The following is a 22157-nucleotide window of genomic DNA, read 5'->3' as shown; positions in this document are numbered from 1 at the left end:
TGATCCATCAAGATAAAAAGTGATATCAAAATGAACTGACAGGATGTTATTTATGTACTTTGATCATTTTCCTCCACTGCTGCACTAACATCATGTGCTTTATATTTGTTTACATCATCTACTAAGGTACAAATAATTGCTATTGTGACATCTAGTGGACACATTTAGAACAGCACTTTCTTTCATTCAAAAATGTCGGCTCATTTTTATTCTTAGCAAAGTCATCAAATAAAACCTGTTCTTACTTTGAACTCTTCTGTTGTGATGAGTGATGTCACACACATTAGTGATGTCACACACATTAGTGATGTCACACATTAGCATTTTGTTAGCGTCAAACTCACATGAGGCCTTGATCCAATCAGGGAGAGATACTAATCAACAGTGAGCTCGTCCACTCTCACGCTCCACTTTATACTATCTCACACACACACACACACACACACACACACACACACACACACACACACACACACACACACACACACACACACACACACACACACACACACACACACACACACACACACACACACAGACAGACAGACAGACAGACAGACAGACAGACAGACAGACAGACAGCTAGAGACAGACAGACAGACAGGGTAATTTCCTAGTCACATGACTGCAGCAGGGGAGAGAGGCGGAGCCAAGGTGTGGTGACCACATGACCACATGACCACATGACCACATGATTCCTTCACTTTCCTGAGTGTGACTGCATGGGTCTTCAAAGACATGTCTCACCTGTGCAGTCACCTGTCACCCACATTACCGCCCTCTGGTATCACTTTACACCTGTATCATTGTGCACATTCACACCTGTACCACATCTTTGTGCTCTGGTATCCATCCACAACTGTTCCAACATACGCCTATATCCCCACATCTCTCTACACCACACCTGTATCACTGTACACTTGTTTCCTGTCATTCCTATACCAATGTGCACCTGTATCACCCTACACCTATTTCTCTGTACACTTGCATCATTGTATCTCTTTACACTATCACCTTACACTTGTATCAATCACCTGTATCAGCATATGCCTATATCGCTGTACACCTGTATCACAATACACTTGTGTGCCCATACACCAGTATCACCTTACGATGGCCTATGTACTGTATCTGTACAATTGCATCACTGCATGCCTATACCTCTTCACACCATCATCCCCTTACATCTGTATCAACATACACCTGTGTTTCTTTACACCTGTATCAGCCTATGTCTGTGTCTCTTTACACCTGTATCACTATATGCCTGCGTCTCTTTACACCTGTATCACTATATGCCTGCGTCTCTTTACACCTGTATCACTATATGCCTGCATCTCTTTACACCTGTATCACTATATGCCTGCGTCTCTTTACACCTGTATCACTATATGCCTGCGTCTCTTTACACCTGTATCACTATATGCCTGCGTCTCTTTACACCTCTATCACTATATGCCTGCGTCTCTTTACACCTGAATCACTATATGCCTGCATCTCTTTACACCTGTATCACTATATGCCTGCGTCTCTTTACACCTGTATCACTATATGCCTGCGTCTCTTTACACCTGAATCACTATATGCCTGCGTCTCTTTACACCTGTATCACTATATGCCTGCGTCTCTTTACACCTCTATCACTATATGCCTGCGTCTCTTTACACCTGTATCACTATATGCCTGCGTCTCTTTACACCTGAATCACTATATGCCTGCGTCTCTTTACACCTGTATCACTATATGCCTGTCTCACTATATGACTGTGTCTCTTTACACCTGTATCACTCTAATAAGATGTTTCAATGAAACGCCTCATCATAGAATAATTGTAGACATTTTAAAACATCTTTTACAGGACAGGTTAAAAAAAGCAATTTAATAAATGTCACAAAAACAATAAATGTCTTATAAAATTCCTGATTTCAAATAAAACACATTTGGCATTTTAAAAACAATGTTTCAGAAAAGGCATCAGAACATGAAACTTTATACAAATATTCATAAAGTGGAGGGAAGATTTCCACTTCCTGTCTCCTAAATGATAAATACTTTAGATATTTAAGTGCAATGTGTCTTTTTACGTCAACTTTGTGAGTCACAAGAAGACAAAGTGTCGTACTTCCCCTTTAAGGGTTACACATCATGTCATACGTACTGCATACTGTATACTGTATACTTGTGTACTGTATACTTGTGTACTGTATACTGTATACTTGTGTACTGTATACTTGTGTACTGTGTACTGCATACTGTATACTTGTGTACTGTACACTTGTGTACTGTCTACTTGTGTACTGCATACTGTATACTTGTGTACTGTGTACTGTATACTTGTGTACTGTGTACTGTATACTTGTGTACTGTATACTTGTGTACAAAAGCAGTGAAGTTGTGTAAATGTTAAATAAAAAGAGAATACAACAAATCCTTTCAATTGAATAGACTGCAAAGACACGATTTTTAACGTTTGAACTGGAAAACATTATTTTTTTGCAAATATTCGCTCATTTGGAAATTGATGCCTGCAACATGTTTCAAAAAAGCTGGCACAAGTGGCAAAAAAGAGTGATAAAGTTGAGGAATGCTCATCGAAGACTTATTTGGAACATCCCACAGGTGAACAGGCTAATTGGGAACAGGTGGGTGCCATGATTGGGTATAAAAGCAGCTTCCATGAAATGCTCAGTCATTCACAAACAAGGACGGGGCGAGGGTCACCACTTTGTCAACAAATGCCTGAGCAAATTGTTTAAGAACAACATTTCTCAACAAGGAATTTAGGGATTTCACCATCTACGCTCCGTAATATCATCAAAAGGTTGAGAGAATGTGGAGAAATCACTGCACGTAAGCCATGATATTACACACCTTGGATCCCTCAGGCTGTACTGCATCAAAAAGCCACATCAGTGTGCAAAGGATATCACCACATGGGCTCAGGAACACTTCAGAAATCCACTGTCAGTAACTACAGTTGGTCGCTACATCTGTAAGTGCAGGTTACAACTCTACTATGCAAAGCCAAAGCCATTTATCAACAACACCCAGAAACGCCGCCGGCTTCGCTGGGCCCGAGCTCATTTAAGATGGACTGATGCAAAGTGGAACGTCTTTTTCATGGACGCCCCTGCTTATTTGAGCAAGACAATGTCCAGCCAGGTGTTACAACAGTGTGGCTTCATAGTAAAAGAGTGTGGGTACTAGACTGGCCTGCCTGTAGTCCAGACATTGAAAATGTGTGAAGGCTAAACTAAGAGAAGGGAGACTGTTGAACAACTTAAGCTGTACATCAAACAAGAATGGGAAAGAATTCCACTTCAAAAATGTGTCTCCTCAGTTCCCAAACCTTTACTGAGTGTTGTTAAAAGGAAAGGCCATGTAACACACTGGTAAAAATGCTTTTTTTGCAATGCGTTGCTGCCATTCAATTCTAAGTTGATGATTATTTAGTTTGTCAGTGTGAACATGAAATATCTTGTCTTTGCAGTCTATTCAATTGAATATAAGTTGAAAAGGATTTGTTGTATTCTCTTTTTATTGACCATTTACACAACCTGACAACTTTGTATATTGGTATATACTCTTTGAAGTATTATTACCTTCTTCAAGTGTGTGTATCGCTGCTGTGGTAAACGTAATCAAGTGCAATCTTGCTGCCTGCTATAAAGCAGAGCTGTCAGGTGATGATGTCACTTCCTGTAAGGACAGGAAGAGGATATGAGATTGTGTGTGCGACTAAAACAAGATCGGAACTTCACTTCACCTGCGATCAATCCTGAATGTCGGGGGTTTTGGACTTGAACCATCCACGGAACCATCCGGACTTTGTGCTCTGAGGTCACATGATGAGTTATAAAAATATAGGAGTAATATTAAGAAAAAGTTGTTGGAGTGGCCACCCACCTGGTCGGTCCGCTCATTGGCCGAAGAAGCATTTGACACCTGGCCCCGCCCCCAAAAGGCAAGCAGACATCCAAGACATGTTTAGTAAAAGGCTCCACACCTGGGCGCTCATTTAATAGGACTCCTTACCTGCGTCGCTCCAGAAGGCACAGCTGCAAGTTAAAAAAAACTATTTTAAGTAAATAAATTATTGACTAGTATAAAAACTATTTTCTTCAGCTAAAAAAAAATCCCAAGTATAAAAAATAAATTGCAAGACAAAAGCAATTTTCTGCAAGTAAAAAAACAATTTTCTTCAATAAAAAACATTTATTTTTAATTAAATAACGATTCAAGAGTAAAAAACAATTTTCCTCAAAGAAAAAAAAAAAACAATTCACAAGTAGAAAAAACTGTTCTTCAATCAAAACAATTTTTCACAAGTACAAAAAAAATTCTTCAAATAAAAAAAGAATTTGCAACTATAAAAATATATTTCATAAAAAAACGATTCACAAGCATAAAAATAATTTTCTTTAATTAAAAGAAAGGAGTATAAAAATAATTGTCTTCTTTTGGCAGGAATAATCCACTCACTTGGCACTCAGAGTTCCAGGAATTGTCTACAGCATGGGTGTCAAACTCTGGCCCGCGGGCCAAATACCCAGAACCCTTTGCAGCACCAACTCTTCCGGGACGCTACAAGGTGTGTGTGTGTGTGTGGGGGGGGGAGGAGGCTTGGTGGTAGCGGGGGTGTATTTTGTCCTGGAAGAGTTAGTGCTGCAAAGGATTCTGGGTATTTGTTCTGTTGTGTATATGTTGTGTTACGGTGCGCATGTTCTCCCGAAATGTGTTTGTCATTCTTGTTTGGTGTGGATTCACAGTGTGGCGTATATTTCTAACAGTGCTAAAGTTTTTTATACTGGCACCCTCAGTGTAACCTGTATCGCTGTTGATGCATTCATGTGTGTGTGTGTGCGTGCAGAAGCCGCACATATCTTGTGACTGGGTCTGAATGATGTTAGAATGGATAAAAAAGCGGATGTGACGATAGCTCGTAGAGGACGTTAAAGGCACGCCCCCAAGACTGTGGTCCTGGTGGACGAGATATAATGACTGATGAACACCTTCGTTGGATAATGAAGGTTGCCTCAGCTCAAAGCCTGAGCCCCGACATTAATGAACTAGCATCCAAGAAAAGATGTCAGGTATCTGGCTTGGGCACATCAGATTAGATCAGTGTGTTGCAAACTGAGCAGTTTAAAGTCCTGAATGGTTGGTTTATTCATTGTTATTTTATTTTCTAATTTATTAGCCTGTGGAAAAAGTTCATGTTGATATATACCTCAGAAGGCTGCAAATAGAAAAGAGGCATTCAATTTTTATTTAAATTGTATTTGATATGCCATTGATATTTGTTTAATTATTATTATTAGAAACTGTATTTTGCATGTGACTATAAAGTTATATAAGCCTTGCTTGTTCAATATTCAATGCAAAACTTGTTTGGGTCCCTATTAAAAGGTTCATTTGTTCAACGTTGGCCCGCGGCTTTGTTCACTTTTACATTTTGGCCCACTCTGTATTTGAGTTTGACACCCCTGCTCTACGTCAACAGGTGGTGCTGCTGAGTCCATTTAAGGGCGTCAGAGCTACTGTTATGTGCGCATGGTGCCGTCCGCCAAGAATTACAGGAAAGATTAAGAAAATGTCCTACATTTACAGGACCAGTATTGGACAGTTGAAGCAAGACAGTTTTTTAAAAATTTCTATGACATTTTAGCAAAAAAAAAGTTTGTAAAAAAAAAAGAAAAAAGCTTTTTCTGCCATTTTTGAGTTTTGTCGACACTCCTGATGAAGTTTTGAGACATGTCCTACAACTCCAGCACCAGTATTGTGCTGCTGAAGCAAGTCCGTTTTTTTAATTTTTGTGTAAGGGTCCCCACTTACGACATTTTAGCGAAAAAAAGTTCTCGAGATAAATACATTTTCTGCTATTTTTGGGTTTTGTTGGGACTTCTGATGAAGTTTTAAGACATCTCCTACATTTAAAGCACCAGTATTGTGCTGCTGAAGCAAGACCATTTTTCAATTTTTCTGTAAGGGTTCCCCCTTACGACATTTAGCAAAATTTTCTGCCATTTTCGGGTTTTGTCGAGAGATCTTACAGGTTAACTTACAGGTTGAGCTTGTGTCACTCTCTTCTGTCCGCCATTGTACTCCCCACACTGCTACTTCTTATTTCTGATTTTTGGCAGACATTTTTGTTTTTTTACTTGCAGAAAATAGTTTTTATACTTCCGCATTGTACAAACCCCGTTTCCATATGAGTTGGGAAATTGTGTTAGATGTAAATATAAACGGAATACAATGATTTGCAAATCCTTTTCAAGCCATATTCAGTTGAATATGCTACAAAGACAACATATTTGATGTTCAAATTTTTTTGCAAAATAATAATTAACTTAGAATTTCATGGCTGCAACACGTGACAAAGTAGTTGGGAAAGGGCATGTTCACCACTGTGTTACATGGCCTTTCCTTTTAACAACACTCAGTAAAGGTTTGGGAACTGAGGAGACACATTTTTGAAGCTTCTCAGGTGGAATTCTTTCCCATTCTTGCTTGATGTACAGCTTAAGTTGTTCAACAGTCCGGGGGTCTCCGTTGTGCTATTTTTGGCTTCACATTTTCAATGGGAGACAGGTCTGGACTACAGGCAGGCCAGTCTAGTACCCGCACTCTTTTACTATGAAGCCACGTTGATGTAACACGTGGCTTGGCATTGTCTTGCTGAAATAAGCAGGGGCGTCCATGGTAACGTTGCTTGGATGGCAACATATGTTGCTCTAAAAGCTGTATGTACCTTTCAGCATTAATGGCGCCTTCACAGATGTGTAAGTTACCCATGTCTTGGCCACTAATACACCCCCATACCATCACACATGCTGCCTTTTACACTTTCACCCTAGAACAATCCGGATGGTTCTTTTCCTCTTTGGTCCGGAGGACACGACGTCCACAGTTTCCAAAAACAATTTGAAATGTGGACTCGTCAGACCACAGAACACTTTTCCACTTTGTATCAGTCCATCTTAGATGAGCTCAGGCCCAGCGAAGCCGCCGGCGTTTCTGGGTGTTGTTGATCAACGGTTTTCGCCTTGCATAGGAGAGTTTTAACTTGCACTTACAGATGTAGCGACCAACTGTAGTTACTGACAGTGGGTTTCTAAAGTGTTCCTGAGCCCATGTGGTGATATCCTTTACACACTGATGTGGCTTGTTGATGCAGTACAGCCTGAGGGATGGAAGGTCACGGGCTTAGCTGCTTACGTGCAGTGATTTCTCCACATTCTCTGAACCCTTTGATGATATTACGGAGCGTAGATGGTGAAATCCCTAAATTCCTTGCAATAGTTGGTTGAGAAAGGTTTTTCTTAAACTGTTCAACAATTTGCTCAGGCATTTGTTGACAAAGTGGTGACCCTCGCCCCATCCTTGTTTGTGAATGACTGAGCATTTCATAGAATCTACTTTTATACCCAATCATGGCACCCACCTGTTCCCAATTTGCCTGTTCACCTGTGGGATGTTCCAAATAAGTCTTTGATGAGCATTCCTCAACTTTCTCATTCTTTTTTGCCACTTGTGCCAGCTTTTTTGTCACGTGTTGCTGCCATCAAATTCTAAAGTTAATGATTATTTGCACAAAAAAAATGTTTATGAGTTTGAACATCAAATATGTTGTCTTTGTAGCATATTCAACTGAATATGGCTTGAAAAGGATTCGCAAATCATTGTATTCCATTTATATTTACATCTAGCACAATTTCCCAACTCATATGGAAACGGGGTTTGTATTTTTGCTTACAGAAAATAGATTTTTTTTACTTTTTTTGTTTTGTTTAGGAAAATTGCTGTTTTTACTTGCGTATTATTGTGTGTGAGTCAAAACATTTTTCCGTGTTTGTGGAGTTTTTGGCAGTGATTTCGCTGCATAAACATCCCATAATAAACATGACATGATACTCACACTGTGCTGATAAGGACGGCCCAGATAAGGACGGCGAGATGCGGTCCACACCAGCACCAAGTGTGTTCTGTGGGTCCCAGGATGCAGGGCAGGTGACACCAGCACCAAGTGTGTTCTGTGGGTCCCAGGATGCAGGGCAGGTGATGCGGTCCACACCTGGGTCCCAGGATGCAGGGCAGGTGACACCAGCACCAAGTGTGTTCTGTGGGTCCCAGGATGCAGGGTAGGTGATGCGGTCCACACCTGGGTCCCAGGATGCAGCACCAAGTGTGTTCTGTGGGTCCCAGGATGCAGGGCAGGTGTGAGGAGTTTGAGTCCTGCAGAGAAAATACAAGTTATGTCTTTGTTGGCGCTAAAGGAATTCTACACCTTTGTTTTTTACCATCCCTGAGCTCCTTCGACATTCCAGGACGACTTTAGTCCCAAAGCGTGTCCCCCCGTGGTTCTGCTGCCGTGAGGAGGTTCTGCTCCTGCACTGGTGTCAGGTTCTGTTGGGAAGAAGTCCTCATTGTTTAAGAAAGCAGCAACAATGCCCCCTAGTGGCCCAGAGGTGAAGTGCTACCTGAGAACTTGCTGACGTGTTCTTCAGCTTGAGGATGTTGGACCTCAGTCCTGTCAGAACCTTCCTTCTGGACCCACAACACATGACCATGTCGTCATCGCACCAATTCATGCAAATGTAACCATTTTGGCCCATCCAACTTGTCTCCTGTCTAATGTTTGCTGTCTTGTGTAGACCAAGCATCTCCTGTCTAGGGCGCAATGCATTCTGGGTAATGCAGTACATTAACATTTAGCCACACTACTTCTTATACTTTTGATATATTCAATTCAACTTCATTTGAGAGAACAGATTGTCCTTCACAATGCTGACCTAGCAATGAGGAAGCATTCACATGTAAGAGATGTTGAAGTGTGATGATAATCTTTCGTCTCTCATCTACTAGGGTTGTCTCGATACCGGTACCAAAATGTATTTCGAAACTTTTCTAAATAAAAGGGCACCACAAAAAATCTTAGGGTACATTAAAAATATGTTTTTTATTGCAATTTAGTCTTTATATAAGATGTTGAACATACTAGACAACTTGTCTTTTAGTAGTAAGTAAACAAACAAAGACTCCTAATTAGTCGTATGCAGTAACATATTGTGTCATTTATACACCTATTATTTTGTACACATTATGAGGGACAAACTGTAAAAATGGATTATTAATCTACTTGTTCATTTACTGTTAATATCTGCTTATTTTCTCTTTTAACATGTTCTATCTACACTTCTGTTCAAATGTAATAATCACTTATTCTTCTCTTTTTTGATACTTGACATTAGTTTTGGATGATACCACACATTTAGGTATGGATGTGATACCAAGTAGTTACAGGATCATACATTGGTCATATTCAAAGTCCTCATGTGTCCAGGGACATATTTACTGACTTTATAAACATAATGTAAATGAAAAAAAAAAAGAAAGAAGATGTTGTGATGCTAAAAAATATTGATGTAATCATAGTAGTATGGACTAGATACGCTCTTGTACTTGGTATCATTACAGTGGATGTCAGGTGTAGATCCACCCAAGGCATTTGTTTACATTGTGACGGTGGTGAACTATTGTATCCTCCTACGGTGCCGTCACAATGTAAACAAATGCCATGGGTGGATCTACACCTGACATCTACTGTAATGATACCAAGTACACGAGTGTATTTAGTCGATACTACTATGATTACAGCAATATTTGTTTAGCATCACAAAATCTTTTTTTGTTTTTTTTTAAATGTATATTATGTTTATAAAGTCAGTTATTTATAATTATGACCAATGTATGATCCTGTAACTACTTGGTATCACATCCATACCTAAATGTGTGGTATCATCCAAAACTAATGTCAAGTATGAAAGAAGAGAAGAATAAGTGATTATTACATTTGAACAGAAGTGTAGATAGAACATGTTAAAAGAGAAAATAAGCAGATATTAACAGTAAATGAACAAGTAGATTAATAATCCATTTATACAGTTTGTCCTTAATAATGTGTATAAAATAATAGGTGTATAAATGACACAATATGTTACTGCATACGACTAATTAGGAGTCTTTGTTTGTTTACTTACTACTAAAAGACAAGTTGTCACTATTTTATTGAAGGACTAAATGACAATAATAAACATATGTTTCATGTACACTAACATGTTTTGTTACAATAAAGACAATAATGACATTTTTTGTGGTCCTCTTTATTTAAAAAAGTATCGAAAAACATTTTGGTAGCGATACCAAAATACTGGTATCGGGACAACCCAAAAACAAAGTCAAATATGTCAGGCTTTTATTTGTTAGAATTTTGATCATCATGGTTTGCAGTTTTTAAAAACTGAAAATGTCCTGAAATGTTCAAACTTGAGACTTTCATAAGCCATAATAGTCAAAATGATGTGAAAAAGAAGGCTTGAAATATCTCCAGTTTCATGTTAGGAGTTTGTCATATTTGACTTTGTAATCGCTGCTTTAAACAAACCTTCGCACGATATTGTCATTTTTTCACTTTCACCTGTATATATGATTTTTATTTTATTTTTTACGTATGTGATAGAATAATAAATACATTTTAAATCATTATAATTAAATGAAAAATAGTGTTATATTTCAAATGAAATAATAAGATTCATCATGTATTTATGAATGATTTAATGATCAAATAAATGCATATTACCCTGAACAAAGACCTCCTATTTTTGAGTTTCACTTGTATATATGTTTTTTATTTTATTTGTTATAAAATATGAACTATTTTCCATTGAAATGATCATTATTAGTGATGTTACCCTGGACAAAGCTGACATGTAACTATAATGTCTTTTCAATGGGAAAAGGTAGTTTCATGCATTGTAATAAAGAAAGTCATCAAATAAAACTGAACTCGCCAGTAAACGATGGAGTCTGGACCGTAGTTCTGTCAGCCATCTTGGCTCCGCACTGATTGGACCTTCTATGTGTGTGAGGCGCTCGGCCAGCTGTGGAGGAGGAAGAGGAGAAGCTTTCAGATTCTTTCTTTTGTTCACGTCAAAGAGCACTTATTGAAAGTGAAAACATGCGAAGAGCACCTTGATGAGCTCCTCCGTCAGAACATGGAAGCCTCCTGGCTGCGTGAGGAGGCTCCGGCCCACAACCTCACAGTAGTGGAACGCCAGACAAGCCAGTCCACAATCCAGAAGACGAGTTGCGTACAGAAACTTGAAGACCTGGACAATAAGTTGGTTTTGAGACACGGTTCTTCAATGAAACGTCTTGGAGAAAACATCTTGGAGAAAACTCTCACAGTCTCCTACCTGGAAGGACGGGATGGAAAAGTGTTTGGCGCCGAGTGTCCGGCAGTACTCGTATATTTCGGTGCGACGGATGGCGGCGTCGGAGGCGAAGCGCCGAAAGGTGTCCCTGAAGGAGACAAACAGGAAGTGAGCGCACAAACAGGTCAAGCCTTCCCGTTGGCGTCGCGGCTCACTTGTGGCTACGGCCCAGCAGGACCATCCTGGCCGTCGTCTCGCCGAAGGCGCCGAAAGGAACGCCGCTCGTCAGGTAGCAGACGTGGGCGGCGTGCAGCAGGCCTCGGGAGGCTGCGCGTGGACGAGAGTCAGTCTCCGGAAGGACAACAGCCGCCGGTCGCGATCTTACCTAGCGTGTCTCCCATGGCGACCACGGCTCGCCGCCGGAGGGTGGGGTCTCCTGTCTCGTTGGACAGCATCACGGCCAGGTGAGGGCGCCAGTTGGCCCGGTTGAGACCGCCAAAGCACTGCGTGACGACACGATGGCGACATGGAGACACTAGATCACGTCTTGGCGGGGTTGTGTACGCGCGTGTTACCGTGGCGACGGCTGGGATTCTGCCTGACAGCAGCTGGAAGAGGGTCTGGAGCGGGTCGCCGGCGCTCACCTGCCCGGTGAACCTGCCGTACAACACCTGGTCACGTGACACTTCCCAGCCTCTCGTTGCCGTGGGTAACGGGATTGGTAAACGCCGCTCACCTGTCCAGCACGGTGGTGTAGGACCTCGCGTCCATTTTGCTGGCTAGAAAGAGGGCGTGTCCCCACAGGCCGCCGCCCATAGCCGAGTCGAGAGCCTCCTGTGAAGCACACAGCAGAAGTCATGTCATCATTTAAGGTCACATGACAACGAGGGCGGGGCGGGACCTTCTTCCTCCCGGCCAATAGCAGCTGAGTGTAGCCGTGCAGACTTTTCTTAGACATGGCCGCACTCCAGCTGCCCGTCAGGAGGTCGTCTCCCAGGCTCGGGGGCGCCTGGGCGACATTGTCCTCGCTGAAGTCGATAAGCGCCACATCGGCGGGCGCGACGCTTCCGTCCGAGCGCGATCCCGCCATCAGCAGCTCCGCCACATCGGAGCCGACTATTTGCTGGAAAAAGAGAGCGTCTTGAGGGAATTTCACTTCTTTTTTGGACGTCGGAGTCAAGTCCCTTACGCCGTTCTGCCTGCACAACAATACCAGGATGTTCCACAAGAGGGCGGCAGAGCTCCTGTCCTGCACGTCGTCATCTTTGCTGCAGGCGAGCGCCCTCTGGCGGGCAAAGTCAATGGCGTCCACTTTGTGCAAGCCCTCCCTAAAAATAAAAGCCTTAATTGGATTATGGAACCTGATGGGCGACATCAGCTTTGCCAGGCGGTCAGTACCGAGTCAAAGGTCCTGGAAAGTTCCTCATCTCCTGCTGTTCCTGGCTCTCCCTGAGGATGACCTAGCAAACACAAATAAATCAACATAGAATAAGATCTAATTAGGGAAAGTTCCTCATCTCCTGCTGTTCCTGGCTCTCCCTGAGGATGACCTAGCAAACACAAATAAATCAACATAGAATAAGATCTAATTAGGGAAAGTTCCTCATCTCCTGCTGTTCCTGGCTCTCCCTGAGGATGACCTAGCAAACACAAATAAATCAACATAGAATAAGATCTAATTAGGGATGGCTCCCGTTGACTCTGAGCTGATATTCTACCGGTACCAATTTTTGGTATTTGTCTGTGTTGATGAATAATTGCTTTGGATAATAAAATCATTTGAAAAAGGGACGATGATGTCTCGTTGTTGTATCCTGAGTCATTATCACATGTGACACTAGCTCGCAAGTCCAAGACGTTGGATGGCACTAGCGTATTGTTCATGCTGTGTTGGTCATTTCAGTCCTTGCTGTCTCGTGTTGCGCCCTACAAAGTAGTAATAGTGTAAGTATTGCACTAACTATGCACCAGCTGCCCCATTGTAACGTGCATTTTAGTTGTGGTTTTCAGTAACAAATTTGAAGGTGTTGCAATGAGAAAGTGAAATCAGTGTGTATATATATATATATATATATATATATATATACATATATATATATATATATATACATATATATACATATATATACATACATATATAGATATATAGATATATATACAAATATATATATATACATATATATATATATATATATATATACATATATATAACATATATATACATATATATACATACATACATACATATATATATACACACATACATATATACATACTGTATATACACACATATATATGTATATATTTACATACATATAAATATATATATATACACACACATATATATGTATATATTTACATACATATATATATATATATATATATACACACACACACATATATATTTACATATATATATATATATATACACACATACATATACATACATACTTACATGTGTGTATATATATATATATATATATATATATATATATATATATATATATATACAGTACATACATACATATATACATACATACATACAACCATATACACACACACACACACACACACACACATACATACATACATACATACATACATACATACATACATACATACATATATACAGTCAAGAAAATAAGTATTTGAACACCCTGCTATTTTTCAAGTTCTCCCACTTAGAAATCATGGAGGGGTCTGAAATGTTCACGGTAGGTGCATGTCCACTGTATGAGAGATAACCTAAAAAGAAAAATTCAGAAATCACAATCTATGATTTTTTAACAATTTATTTGTGTGATACAACTGAAAATAAGTATTTGAACACCTGTCTATCAGCTAGAATTCTGACCCTCAAAGACCTGTTAGTCCGCCTTTAAAAGTCCTCCTCCACTCCACTGTATAGTCCTGAATCAGATGCACCTGTGTGAGGTCGTTAGCTGCATAAAGACACCTGTCCACCCCATACAATCAGTAAGACCCAAACATTCAGCATGGCTAAGACCAAAGAGCTGTCCAAAGACACCAGAGACAAAATTGTACAACTCCACAAGGATGGAAAGGGCTACGGAGAAATTGCCAAGCAGCTTGGTGAAAAAAGGCCCACTGTTGGAGCAATCATTAGAAAATGGAAGAAGCTAAACATGACGGTCAATCTCAATGGGAGTGGAGCACCGTGCAAGATATCGCCTCGTGGGGTCTCAATGATGCTAAGAAAGGTGAGGAATCAGCCCAGGACTACACGGCAGGACTTGGTCAATGACCTGAAAAGAGCTGGGACCACTGTTTCCATGGTCACTGTTGGTAATACACTAAGACGTCATGCTTTGAAATCATGCATGGCACGGAAGGTTCCCCTGCTTAAACCAGCACATGTTAAGGCCCGTCTTAAGTTTGCCAATGACCATTTGGATGACCCAGAGGAGTCATGGGAGAAAGTTTTGTGGACAGATTAGACCAAAACTGACCTTTTTGGTCATAATTCCACGATGCATGTTTGGAGGAAGAAGAATGATGCATGCCATCCCAAGAACACCATCCCTACTGTGAAGCATGGGGGTGGTAGCATCATGCTTTGGGGGTGTTTTTCTGCTCATGGGACAGGACGACTGTACTGTATTAAGGAGAGGATGACTGCAGCCATGTATTGTGAGATTTTGGCCAAAAACCTCCTTCCCTCAGTCAGATCATTGAAGATGGATCTTCCAACATGACAATGACCCAAAGCACACAGCCAGGAAAACCAAGAAGTGGCTTCGTAAGAACCATATCAAGGTTCTGGAGTGGCCTAGCCAGTCTCCAGACCTAAATCCAATTGAAAATCTTTGGAGGGAGCTGAAAGTCTGTGTTACTCAGCGACTGCCCAGAAACCTGACGGATCTAGAGAAGATCTGTGTGGAGGAGTAGGCCAAAATCCCTCCTGTAGTCTGTGCAAACCTGGTGAAGAACTACAGGAAACGTTTGACCTCTGTAATTGCAAACAAAAGCTACTCTACCAAATATTAATGTTGGTGTTCAAATACTTATTTTCAGCTGTATCACACAAATAAATTGTTAAAAAATCATAGATTGTGATTTACGGATTTTTCTTTTTAGATTATCTCTCATACAGTGGACATGCACCTACCATCAACATTTCAGACCCCTTCATGATTTCTAAGTGGGAGAACTTGCAAAATAGCAGGGTGTTCAAATACTTATTTTCTTGACTGTGTATATATATATATATATATATATATATATATATATATATATATATATATATATATATATATACACACATACACATATATACATACATACATATACAAATATATATATACATATACATACACATATATATACATACACACATACACGTATATATACATACATACACACATACATATATATATATATATGTATATATATATATATGTGTGTGTGTGTGTGTGTGTGTGTGTGTGGTGTGTGAGATAATAACATTAATATAGTTGAATATCATTTAATATTAGTAAGAGTATGTGAAAATGTGTTCCGTAACAACTTTCTTAAAGTTTTGTAATCAATCAGAAATATCAAGCAGCTAAAATGTAGAAATATTGTTTTGCATTTTTCCATCATGCTTTCTAATGGATTTAAATCTGTGTAATTCTTACTAAAAATCTGTGTAATTCTTACTAAAAATCTGTGTAATTCTTACTAAAAAAAATTATAGTGCATAAAAATTTACATTTTTCATAATTTCCACACATTGTGTTGTATTGTGTGTTATGTGTGACCATGTCTGTTGGCATTTTGTGTTGATTTTATTTTTTATTATTTTTTGCACCATGACTGAGGAAGGTTGTTTGCATCGGGTCATATAAGTAAAAACTGCATTCAATTCAAGTCTGAATGATTTATGCTCTCCACATAATGATGACAAAGTAGATTGCCTTTTTTAAATCTCCCTGTGACCGCAATCCTCTTTTGACTCATGAGGTCTCGTGGGCCAAATTGAAGACGTTGGCCGTACTTTCCACACTGATTGAAGATGGAAATCACCTGCAATTGAAGCCATGTTTGCTTCTGTAAACACTGCAGTGCGTGCAGGTCACTTTGCATTCACATCAGTAAAAGTGATCAACTGTAAACACTGCAGTGTGTGCAGGTCACTTTGCATTCACATCAGTAAAAGTGATCAACTGTAAACACTGCAGTGTGTGCAGGTCACTTTGCATTCACATCAGTAAAAGCCCACAATGTGAACGGCCACTAAAAAGATCAGATTTGACACAAAAAAAAGCCATAGTAACACATCACCTTACCTCCAGACTGTGAATCTCCACGTGGCTCAGGTGGTCTTGTGCCCAGCGCCCGGGCGTCACCCGCACCAGCTGACCTGCGGGTCCAAAGCTGGCCACGGCGTGAGGGCTGGAGAACTTGAGAGGAGCCGCCGAGCGACTGGGACCTGTGTGGGAGGAAGACTTCCAGTCAAGATGGTCGCCGCGTGGAGAACACGTTTGCCCGAGCCACTTGCCTGAGTCCACTTGTTGGCCCCCGTTGATGTACTGACCCGGATCGTTGCTGTACTGACCCAGCTCGTTGCTGTACTGACCCGGATCGTTGCTGTACTGACCCGGATCGTTGCTGTACTGACCCAGCTCGTTGCTGTACTGACCCGGATCGTTGCTGTACTGACCCGGATCGTTGCTGTACTGACCCAGCTCGTTGCTGTACTGACCCAGCTCGTTGCTGCTGCACCAGAATCCTGAAGCTGTGGAAGCTTGTAAGGAGTCTTTGGACGCACGCTCCGCTTGGTCTCTGAGGTCACATGACGCCCTTTTGGAATGACTTTGAAGAAGTCACGTGACAAGGTGAGCATTTGAAATAACCAATGAATGTGTGCTAGTTCTGGCCTCACCTGTAGGAGTTTGATGTCCTGCCATGATGGGGCTGAGGCCACCAGGAGGCGTGGTGGTCTTGGCGGTCACAGGAACACGTGATGAGGGTTAGGGTTAGCAGTCTCAAAAAGGCAGGGCGGCCATCTTACCTGCGTTGTAGTGGTCATGGTATGCGTAGGTGGCGCCGTAGTCCCACGGAGCGTACGCCTGGTGGTCGTATCCTCGCCTGGAGAAACACGGCAGCCATCTTTGTTACGTACAAGCACACTTGCCTTCTTTGCCAGCTGCACACCTGCTGGGGGGTTGCTGCTGATCCAGGCGAGTCTCAAGGTTCTGGACAGGACCGCTGTAGTTCTGAGTCCAGTAATGGTGCTCGGGCCCTGGAGGACCCTGCTCGTGCCTGACGCGGTGACGTCTCCGCTCCATGCTCAGTACACAGCTGAGGTTGCTAGGCAACAAGTGTTATAAAGTCACTTTAACAGTCGCGGCGCCGCCCGCTGGAGAAACACCAAACTACAAAGAAGGGGAAAAAAGAAGAAAATAGCATCTTGAGACGATTTGTTGTTGTTCTTCTTAGCTCTCAGCGACGCACAAGGAGTCAAAGTTCATCCAAGGCTTCCACATAGCAGGAAACACGTGATAACAGCAGGTCAAAGGTCAACACGCACGGCATCAAAGCGTGTCAACATCTTAATTGTCTGCTGTTTGGACAACTTCCGGGTTGAGCGAGACAGCCGCGCGGGTGAACAAAGCCCCAAAACACGTCCTTCCACGCAACGTCATCATCTTTGTGTGCCACGTTGGCGGGAAATACGCCGCCCTGATCTGGGGTCAGATTTATCCCACATCAGTCACGCGCGTAGTGCGCGAGCCGGCTGGTCTCAAGTCAGCAAGTGTTTGCACCACCGGGGGGAGACACACAAACGTTTGTTGTGCGGGTTAAAACGTAATTAAAAATAATTAAATTGTATCCGTAAAGTATTTTATTTTATAAAGTTCTTAAACTAATATAACCGCAGTGTGTCGTTTCGGCCACGGGGTGTCGCTGTTCGCGCAAAGACGGCCACAAAGAGGGCGAGGCCATGTGGCCAGTGGGCGGGGTTATGCAAATGAGGGCGGGTCTGAGGCTCTGAAGACTTCATTGTGGATCCAACAGAACCATCAGAACTCTGCAACAACAAAACCATGACGCTTGAGGAGAATAGTGGAGAACACGCGTCTGAAAGGTCAAACTTTTGTATTCACATAACTTTTATGGCATGTTTTAAAACAGTATTTTAGTGTTTGTGATGTCATTTTGTTGTCTAATTTGTTTGTGTAGCTTACCTTGCTAAGTGCACTGGTGCTAATTAGCTCATTTGTTCTAGCAGTGGTTGTAATTAGGTTAAAAGTGTTACATCATCAAAGATGGCCAAGAAGATCAATTGGATTCTTGTGTTGGTCAGGATGGAGTCTGTGGCTCAAGCCTTGGAGGAGGTTCTGAGTGATGCCTTACCTCAAGGTTGCATCACTGTCGGCGTCTACGAGGCCGCCAAGTCTCTCCATGCGTAAGTCCAAGATGACCCCCCCCCCCCCCCGGGTCCTGTCCGCTGAACACTCCCCTTTTGGTCCGCAGAGATTCCGACAACGTGGTTCTGTGCGTGCTGGCTTCTGACGACGGCGACCAGCAGGACGTGGCCCTGCAGATCCACTTCACGCTCATCCGCGCCTTCTGCTGCGACAACCACATCGACATCGTGCACGTCGCCAACACCCGGCGTCTGGCCGAGCTGGTGGGAGGAGCCAAGGCCGCGGGGGAGCCGCTGGACCCGCACTGTGTTCTGGTCACGGTGAGTGTGTGTGTGTGTGTGTGTGTGTGTGTGTGTGTGTGTGTGTGAGTGAGTGTGTGTGTTATGAACTCATGTGTCCTTGATGGCCCACCAGAACCCGCAGACCTGGTCCTGGAAGAGCTCGGCGCTTGGGAAGCTCCAAAGGTTCTGCAGGGACAGCCGGCGCTGGGACCAGTGGGTTCCGATGGTCCACCTGCCGGACCGATGAAGTCCGCCCCGCTTGTAAAAGTGTGCAGTGTTGACCTCGGGGTCTTTGGAAGGGAAGCAGCAAGCTGGACCGGGTCAGACTCGGCAGTCTGGCTCCCGGGTTCCTAGACGGGAACCAGGTGGGCGGTCCGAGACCTTTGTGACCATGACGACGAGGAAGGTTGTTTTAGTCGCCGTTGGAGCTCACTGGACTTCCTGTCGCGAGTCAACAAGTTCTGGTTCCGGATGGTTCACTCTTGGCTGTTAACAGATAAAAAAGGGAATCAATAAAAAAGTGGTTAGCTCTTTACACGCAGTCAACCAACATGTTGTCATGGTAACAAGGAGGACACAAGCAATAAACTTCCATTCAGGATCTCATCTTTTGGCCCGTGCCAAATATGTCTGTGTGTTAACGCTTGGTCCAAGGGCCATGTTGAAACTGATGCTTTTTCTTCAAGACCTTTTGAGGTCTTCCAAAAGTCTCCATACACTTATAGGAGATGATGAATTGCCAACAAAGTTTTCCTACGCCATAAGATGTGGGCGTGGCATGGCACCAAACTTCGCTCCGTTTATTATTGGCCATTTTTCGGCTAAGAAAAAGGGTTTCACTCCAACCTGCTGCCTTTCTCCCCTTTGCTGATTTTACTGTGTGAGTGGATTCTATTTTTTTAAACCCTGTTTGAAATTTCTGATCAATTGTGAGGGCACCAAAGGGACATCTGCTTGTTGGCAGAGCAGCACATATCAGACTGTAGGGCTGGCAATCTTTGGGCACCACAATATTCCACTTGATTCGATACAGAATTGATTTAAAATCTATACTTTTTAATAACATTGGGTGCTCGTTCTATGATTAACTACATTCCTGATGGATAGCTCTGATACACTTAAAAGAAAACTGCTTTTGTTGAATAAAATGCTTCCAAAACATTTAATAAAGTCAAATACAAATAAGGCAACAAGAGAAGTAAGTCTTTTCTAAAGTAAATGTGTACAACAGATATAGATCATCTACATCTACTATATGATGTGTCTGAGTGGCTGGACAGCAGAAATTTAATTAAAAAAATATATATACAAAAATAAAAATGTTATATATATATATATATTTTATTTTTTCCCCAAATCAATTAAGAATTGTTACAAACAAGAATTTACTTGAAAACCCATTTTTTTCTTCCTGCAGGACAGTTCAGATTGTCGTTGTTTTGGCTTGTTAATAAAGAGAAAGTTGATCCATTACCTCTGTTTTGTTTGTCTGCTACTATATACCACTGTACATGTATATTGTATATTGCAGATGTGCTACTATATACCACTGCACATGTATATTGCAGATGTGCTACTATATACCACTGCACATGTATATTGCAGATGTGCTACTATATACCACTGCACATGTATATTGCAGATGTGCTACTATATACCACTGTATATTGCACATGGGCCCGGGGGCCAGATGTGGCCCGCCGGCCAGATGTGGCCCGCCACTTCATTTTATTTGGCCCTGGAAAGCCTGGAAATAACATGTATCAATAAAGTACTGTCACTTTTCGTACTAAATGTATTCTTTCTTTCTATTTTGAGAGAAAAAAAAAATGTACTCCATGTAATCGCAAATGATGTTAACTTAAATATTGTCTAATTTTCATACTTGCCAACCCTCCCGAATTTTCCGGGAGACTCTCGAAATTCAGCGCCTTTCCCGAAAACCTCCCGGGATAAACATTCTCCCGAAAATCTCCCGATTTCCAGCCGGAGCTGGAGGCCACGCCCCCTCCAGCTCCATGCGGACCTGAGTGAGGACAACAGGGTGACAAGAACTAAATCATCCAGACTAGAGATAAATTGTATTATTACGTTTATCTTACCTAAAAATAAATATATCTATTAATTAAAAAATAAAAAAAATAAATAAATACATTTTTACTATATTTTGCTAAAAACATCCAAATTAATTGTATTTTTATTTGTATTTTTTCTGACTCCTCATAAGATCCAGCCATAGAATTATACATTAAAATAAACATCCATCCATCCATTTTCTACCGCTTATTCCCTTTGGGGTCGCGGGGGGCGCTGGAGCCTATCTCAGCTACAATCGGGCGGAAGGCGGGGTACACCCTGGACAAGTCGCCACCTCATTGCAGGGCCAACACAGATAGACAGACAACATTCACACACTAGGGACCATTTAGTGTTGCCAATCAACTTATCCCCAGGTGCATGTCTTTGGAGGTGGGAGGAAGCCGGAGTACCCGGAGGGAACCCACGCAGTCACGGGGAGAACATGCAAACTCCACACAGAAAGATCCCGAGCCCGGGATTGAACCCAAGACTACTCAGGACCTTCGTATTGTGAGGCAGACGCACTAACACCTCTGCCACCGTCAAGCCCCTAAAATAAACATATTCGAAATAATTAATTTTAAAAGATCATAATAATTCATTTAAAATGACCATATTTAATTATTAAAATAATTGCTTGTTTATCAACAACTTTAGCATTTTATTCATTACATTTTGAAGCTCTCAGAAGCCAAGTTATGTTAAATTCCTTACAATTTATTTATGCAAGTTTGAAGTATCAATTATCTAAACACAGTTTTGTTTGCATATTTTCAGGATGTAGAATGGTGAATTCTAGCTGTCAATATACTCCTCTCCTCTTAACCACGCCCCGCCCCACACTTGACCCCCCACCCCACCTCCCAAAATCGGAGGTCTCAAGGTTGGCAAGTATGCTAATTTTGCAAAAATATTTATTATCAAACATTCAAACCATTTCTTGAATAGAAATAAATACTAATAATGATTTCAAAGCAGGTTATCCATCAAAGTGTGCAATGTAAAAGTAGCAAAAGATTTTATGGTCAAATTGTGAAATTTATTGAGGTTTTTACAGCATTTTTCTCTAAATGAAAAAAACTGTACTTTTTTACAATAATACTCAAAAATATACACTTGTTGATTTGCGGCAAAAAAAAAACCTGGCAGCTCAGGTGCCAAAATTTTACTGTAAAATTGCATTTTTTTTATTTACAGTAAAAAAAACT

At 41.5% G+C, this 22157-nt stretch overlaps 2 protein-coding genes across 2 annotated transcripts; one reads left to right on the top strand and one right to left on the bottom strand.

Moving 5' to 3' along the window:
* Nucleotides 1–1869: 1869 nt before the first annotated feature.
* sec16b (SEC16 homolog B, endoplasmic reticulum export factor) lies at nucleotides 1870–17857 on the bottom strand. The gene is made up of 22 exons (XM_061978503.1): nucleotides 17373–17857; nucleotides 17230–17306; nucleotides 17101–17158; nucleotides 16717–17030; nucleotides 16505–16647; nucleotides 12612–12673; nucleotides 12403–12541; nucleotides 12115–12336; nucleotides 11950–12047; nucleotides 11789–11870; nucleotides 11599–11716; nucleotides 11429–11540; nucleotides 11256–11361; nucleotides 11031–11168; nucleotides 10851–10940; nucleotides 8481–8547; nucleotides 8301–8406; nucleotides 7919–8235; nucleotides 4036–4058; nucleotides 3907–3945; nucleotides 3767–3835; nucleotides 1870–3699 (listed from the first exon to the last, which is right to left on the bottom strand). The coding sequence occupies exons 1-21, from the start codon at nucleotides 17504–17506 to the stop codon at nucleotides 3773–3775; spliced, it is 2508 nt and encodes an 835-aa protein (XP_061834487.1). The 5' UTR covers nucleotides 17507–17857; the 3' UTR covers nucleotides 1870–3699; nucleotides 3767–3772.
* On the top strand, nucleotides 17720–20308 carry LOC133618037 (growth arrest and DNA damage-inducible protein GADD45 alpha-like). The gene is made up of 4 exons (XM_061978506.1): nucleotides 17720–18306; nucleotides 18526–18627; nucleotides 18696–18909; nucleotides 19004–20308. Exons 1-4 carry the CDS (start codon nucleotides 18266–18268, stop codon nucleotides 19115–19117), a joined length of 471 nt encoding a protein of 156 aa, XP_061834490.1. The 5' UTR covers nucleotides 17720–18265; the 3' UTR covers nucleotides 19118–20308.
* Nucleotides 20309–22157: the final 1849 nt, after the last annotated feature.

This window comes from Nerophis lumbriciformis, linkage group LG18 (genome assembly GCF_033978685.3).
Source record: "Nerophis lumbriciformis linkage group LG18, RoL_Nlum_v2.1, whole genome shotgun sequence".
NCBI lineage: Eukaryota > Metazoa > Chordata > Actinopteri > Syngnathiformes > Syngnathidae > Nerophis > Nerophis lumbriciformis.
Note: the sequence above shows the minus strand (reverse complement) of the source record. Positions and strands in the feature narration are given on the sequence as shown.

Bases quoted from the DNA above. Each gene is read 5' to 3' on its own strand.
- sec16b (XM_061978503.1), bottom strand. From the start codon at position 17,506: ATGGAGCGGAGACGTCACCGCGTCAGGCACGAGCAGGGTCCTCCAGGG. The intron at 12,674-16,504 runs GTAAGGTGATGT...TGTGTTTGCTAG, and splicing joins TGGAGATTCACAGTCTGGAG to GTCATCCTCAGGGAGAGCCA. The intron at 12,542-12,611 runs GTACTGACCGCC...TTTTATTTTTAG, and splicing joins TTTCCAGGACCTTTGACTCG to GGAGGGCTTGCACAAAGTGG.
- LOC133618037 (XM_061978506.1), top strand. From the start codon at position 18,266: ATGACGCTTGAGGAGAATAGTGGAGAACACGCGTCTGAAAG. The intron at 18,307-18,525 runs GTCAAACTTTTG...TGTGTTGGTCAG, and splicing joins GGAGAACACGCGTCTGAAAG to GATGGAGTCTGTGGCTCAAG. The intron at 18,628-18,695 runs GTAAGTCCAAGA...TTTGGTCCGCAG, and splicing joins GCCGCCAAGTCTCTCCATGC to AGATTCCGACAACGTGGTTC.